The sequence below is a fragment of the Physella acuta genome, unplaced genomic scaffold, assembly GCF_028476545.2.
Source record: "Physella acuta isolate Inbredline_101_S28 unplaced genomic scaffold, ASM2847654v3 ptg000727l, whole genome shotgun sequence".
NCBI lineage: Eukaryota > Metazoa > Mollusca > Gastropoda > Physidae > Physella > Physella acuta.
Window position 1 is genome coordinate 492,472 of NW_026732245.1, and position 4,987 is coordinate 497,458.

Here is a 4,987-nt window from a genome sequence, read left to right on the forward strand (position 1 = left end):
TACATCTAGAGGCGGAGTCGATATTGTTCTCTAAAGAAGCGCGTAACACATTACTTTACCGTCAATAATGTCACTGATTATGACCGAGTCACAGTGCGGGTCACTGCCCGCGTCACTGCCCGCGTCACTGCCCGCGTCACTGCCCGCGTCAACAGATCCCATTATGTCCCCGTGTCACGGTATAACCGTGAGGCCTTGTCAGCATATCACAACGTCGCAGCATTACTGTGTCACCAAGCTACTGTGTCACAATATCTCCGTGTTACCAAACCAACATGTCACAATATCACAATGTCACCGTGTGTCCATGCCATATTATCACAACGTGACTTTGTCACCACCCCAGCATGTTACCACGTTACTGTCACGGCACCACATCACCGTGTCACTGTGTCACACCACGCGAACATATCACCATATCACAATATCACCGTATGCCCACATGACTTTGTCGCCACACACCGTATCACCACATAATTTAGTCACCATCTCACTAGTTCACCATGTCACCAGGTGACGGTGTCACCACATCACCGTATCACCGTCTCACGGTGACCAGAGAACAGTTGGAAAAGTCCCTCCCCTTGATCAGGTCCTGCGTGTGCTGGTACAACAGATACACCTCCATCTCCGTGTGGTTCACGCTCGTCACCCGCCTCATCAAAACAAACTCACACGCGCTCGCCTTAACACTCGTCCAGTACGCGAACCCCTCGTGATGCACATGCGAGAGCTGAGCTCGCCTGGCCAGTATCCCTGTGATGTAAACATCTTCTAGATGAATCCAGTCGAACGTCTTCGCGCGAGTCTGCATAATCTTCACCGCTGCGGGTAACGGTAAGACATACCCACCCCCGAACGCGTACGTCGGGTAGGTAGGGTACGGATAATCCAAAACGCTGACCGCCCATTTGTCGTGGGGGTCCCGGATAACCAGGGAGTTGATATAAATGGCGCCCAAGATCTGGGAGGAGTTGATGATTCCTGAGTGGAGTTCTTGGACCAGGTACGCCAAGTTCACCACGGTGTCGTCGTCTACCTTCATGACGTACTGGGGGGTGGGGCGCTGGTGAAGGACGTGCGAGATGCCGGACAGGACTTTGTTGGGCAGGGATTCGTACGTGTCTTCCTCGTCCAGGGCGATGAGGTCCTGGTGGAGTTTGGTCTCGCGGTGGATGACACTGCTCCAAGATTCGTCGTAGCCGACCACGAAGAGAACGGACACGGCTAAATCTGCCGCGGACAGGCCCCAGGTTTTACGTATGGCTTGTCTTAACAGCACGTTGCAAGGCCGGGAGATGACTAGTACGGTTAAAAATGGCGGTGGGGGCGGGTCGGATGTGGATTGTACGATAGTGAAAGCATCACCGGATGTGGTAATGTTTACATTTTTCTTTAACATAAACGTCGTGAGGTTGTTATCTCGCGAGATTTGGAATTTGTAAACCTTTGGTTGTTCGGGGAGTTTGATTAACTTGACCCCCAACGCAGCGAACCTACGCCGCGCTTGAACCTGCTCCTCGTTTTCCGTCGTGTCCGGGACGTCGTACCCCCGGGCCAACCACCCGGGACTCAGCTCCTCGCTGGTACCCGGCACGACAGCCAGCGTGCTGACCAGCTCGTGCAGCTTCAAGACAAACGCCACGATGACGATCAGAACAAAGAAAGACAACGAACGGCGAAACTGTCGGCGACGCAGGGGCAGTAACCTCCACACGTGTTTGCAGCAAGTTCTGGGCCTTGGGGCGAGAAATCTGACTGGCGATGACGTCATGATTCACCATCGTTCGTCTGAGTCTCACCATCATTTCCCAGTGTCTTACTAGATTCTCTCAAGGTCTCACCAATATTTCTCAAAGTCTTACTAAGGTCTATAGACGTTTCACTCAGAACTGAGCCTTTGGTTAGTAAGAAACAGTTCCAAGTCCACGAAAACATTCTAGACTTGAGTTCCATCCCTTTAAGCTGACCTTGGACCTGTTTACAAATAAAGACATAATTAGTTTTATTTTTATTTTTTAAATTTTATTTTTCTGGCGATAAATCATAAATTATTTGAATAATTAACAAATTGAAATTACTCATTATTGGCAATTATCATGTGAGGGTTGTTTTTTTTTTTTTTAAAAGAGGGTTGACGTTATTTTATTTTAGAAATTTAACCATCAAATATAAATTACGAATCGACATAACTACATTTTAAAAATAAACCGTGTGCTGAAAATGTTTTATATAAATTTGCATGTACTTAAATCGTTTAATTATTTTTTAAAATAAATAACAAAGATCGAATAATTTAGAAATCAATACATTTTAGCAGCTAAAATCGTAATCCTAACCCCAGGCAGACAATCTAACTAGAACAGTTGTAACGTGTGACGTCGGTTGATATCACGTGTTCTTAGCCTTTACTCTACCCCGAACAATTTATTACCGACGTCATTAAATTCTTCAAAACACACAGAATTCTATTTTTATTGTGATAAACTGGGTTCCATTTTTATTCCAAGTCTGATGGGAAATTACTCTTTTATTTGGGTAATTTGGCTTGATTATGTCCCTTGATGATAATCGTTAGCCAAGTCAGGCCGGTGATTTATGACTGGAGCGGTTATTGGACTGTCGGTACAATACAGCCTAGGGTCTCTCCTGGAGCTACAGGTTCGAATCCACTCTACTCAGTCTATGGTCGTATTTTCAGTTGTGCAAATAATCAAATATTTTATTGTGAATAATTGTTTTTAAAAAATGGAATACACACGTTCAGAACGCCGTTTTAAAAAAGAAAACTCAAATTGAAAATCCAATAAGCTTGTTGTGTTTTCTTTCGTAAAACAAAATTCTTCAAGCATTAAAATTTTATATTTTAACTTGTCAATGACGTCATTTGTTTTTTTTTCCTTCTTTTTTTTTTTAATCGATCGTGTACCCAGAATTCTTGACCAGAAAAAGGTGGGGGGGGGGGGGGGGTGAGGTGAGTGTAAGAGGGGGGAGGGGCAGGAATTCAATTATCTGTAACATCCCCCTGTGTTTCTATGCATTAGTGTGGTTGTTCGGGTCGGGCAAATTTCTTTACTTCTATTTCCTTTTCTTTTTTTTTCTTTTTTACCGTCTTTTGTCTAGTACATTTTTAATGGCTGAGCTAAAATAGCTGCCCGGGGAAGGGGGTGGGGAGGGCCAGAGGATGGAGGGGACAAGTTGGACGTATGGGATCAGACAAGAACAATGACGTACTTACTGAGTACAGCTTCAAGTAATAGTTTGATGGTGATGTATACAACGTTTGGGATAAGACAAAAACACTGGCATCAAGTAATAGTTGGAGGTTGCTGCATACAACGTTTGAGATGTGAGCTGTACTGGGCTAGAACAGTGGTGTGCTTACTAGGTACAGGTTGTCCATGTAATTTATGTCGTATATTGTCTGTATAGTGAGTTGTCTACATATGTTTATCTGTGGTTCTTATATTTTGTGGCCAGAGTTTCTTCTAGGTATCTATTCCTTGTGGGGGCTCTGTTCCCCCCCCCGAAGATAGTCTACCGCACCCTCCCCCCCCCCCCACACACACACACACCCGGACGAAATTGAATTTATATAGAAAATATATACTTTTAACAGAGCCCCCCCCCCCCCCCCCGGAGAAAAAAGTCTGGAAGAAAGACTGTTTTTGGCGTATGCACTGTTTCTTTTAAGTATCGCTTCCCCGGACGAAATGGACTTTATACAGAAAATATATACTTTCACCAGTGTCCGCCCCCACCCCGGATAAATTTAGTCCGCCAGCGAGACGACTTGGGCAGCTTTGTTCTGCACTGGGTAGAAAAATCAAATCCCGGAAGCCATTTTTGCATGCGTGAACTTAAAGCACAATGTCCTTGATTAACCCGCATAAAATAATATTAATATTAATATTTTATGGTTGTTTTTTTTTTAAGTTTCAAGATCCCCTCCCCCCTCGGAGAAAAAAAGTCTGACAGAAACAATGGGTGTATGTGGTAGGTTGTCAGTTGAATATGTTTTATGAGTTAGTTATAAAGTATTACGTTTGTTTAATAAGTTGTATGTGTGTACCTGCACGTATAATATGGTACTAAGCTGCGTATGTTGCATGTGTTCTGAGTGGTGTGATGTCTACCCATTTTGCTATGTTTGTGATACCATTTAAAGTATCTTAGTGGTTTCGATGTGGGCTTTGTAAAAAAAAATTATCGTAGTGGGCTCGGTGAAAATGAAATGTGGGCTTGGTATGAATTATGGATGGGTTTTTAGTAAAAATGATAGGTGGGCTTGGAAAATGATGTATCTGAGTGCTGGCTTATGTTTTGACTTACGAGTTTTATATTGTACAAAAAAAATCAATACAAAATGGCTTCACATGAGACAGAATTATTCCCCCTCACGTAGAGTTGTGCCTAGAGTTATCTGCCCGCATGCTAGCAAACCAAACATGTTACCACGAAATCAAGGGCGACGACTCCCAGCAATCGGCTCAACAGATATTTGATTGTAAACATTGCGGCTAGCAGGAAACTGCCCCTACGGTCGCCAATATTCTGGGGGTGGGGTGTTTTTTTTTCCTATGGACAAGCAAGTTAAATATTGAAATAGGTCAATTAGTGCGGTGGGTAATTTAATGAAGTCAATTAGTACAGTCGATTGCGTCCCGTGTCGGGTATTGATTGAAACCCAACGTGACATTTTCTGAGATGGGGAGTCGAAGGAGGGAGGTTCTACATGTATACAGCTTTTGTGTTCCAGCTTACATCTCTGTACCAGCTTACATCGGTACCAGCTTACATCTGTAAAATCTTATATCTGTACAATCTTACATCTGTAAAATCTTACACCTGTAAAATATTACATCTGTACAATCTTACATTTGTACAATCTTACATTTGTACACTCTTACATTTGTACAATCTTACATCTTTACAATCTTACATCTGTACACTCTTACATCTGTACAATCTTGCATCTTTACAATCT

The 4,987-nt window shown here is 43.3% G+C and overlaps 1 protein-coding gene across 1 annotated transcript; it reads right to left on the bottom strand.

Annotated features, from left to right (window-relative positions):
* Positions 1–538: 538 nt before the first annotated feature.
* LOC131950002 (beta-1,3-galactosyltransferase 5-like) lies at positions 539–1,774 on the bottom strand. The gene has a single exon (XM_059311996.1). It carries the CDS (start codon positions 1,772–1,774, stop codon positions 539–541), a length of 1,236 nt encoding a protein of 411 aa, XP_059167979.1.
* Between the last annotated feature and the right edge of the window lie 3,213 nt (positions 1,775–4,987).

Bases quoted from the DNA above. Each gene is read 5' to 3' on its own strand.
- LOC131950002 (XM_059311996.1), bottom strand. From the start codon at position 1,774: ATGACGTCATCGCCAGTCAGATTTCTCGCCCCAAGGCCCAGAACTTGC.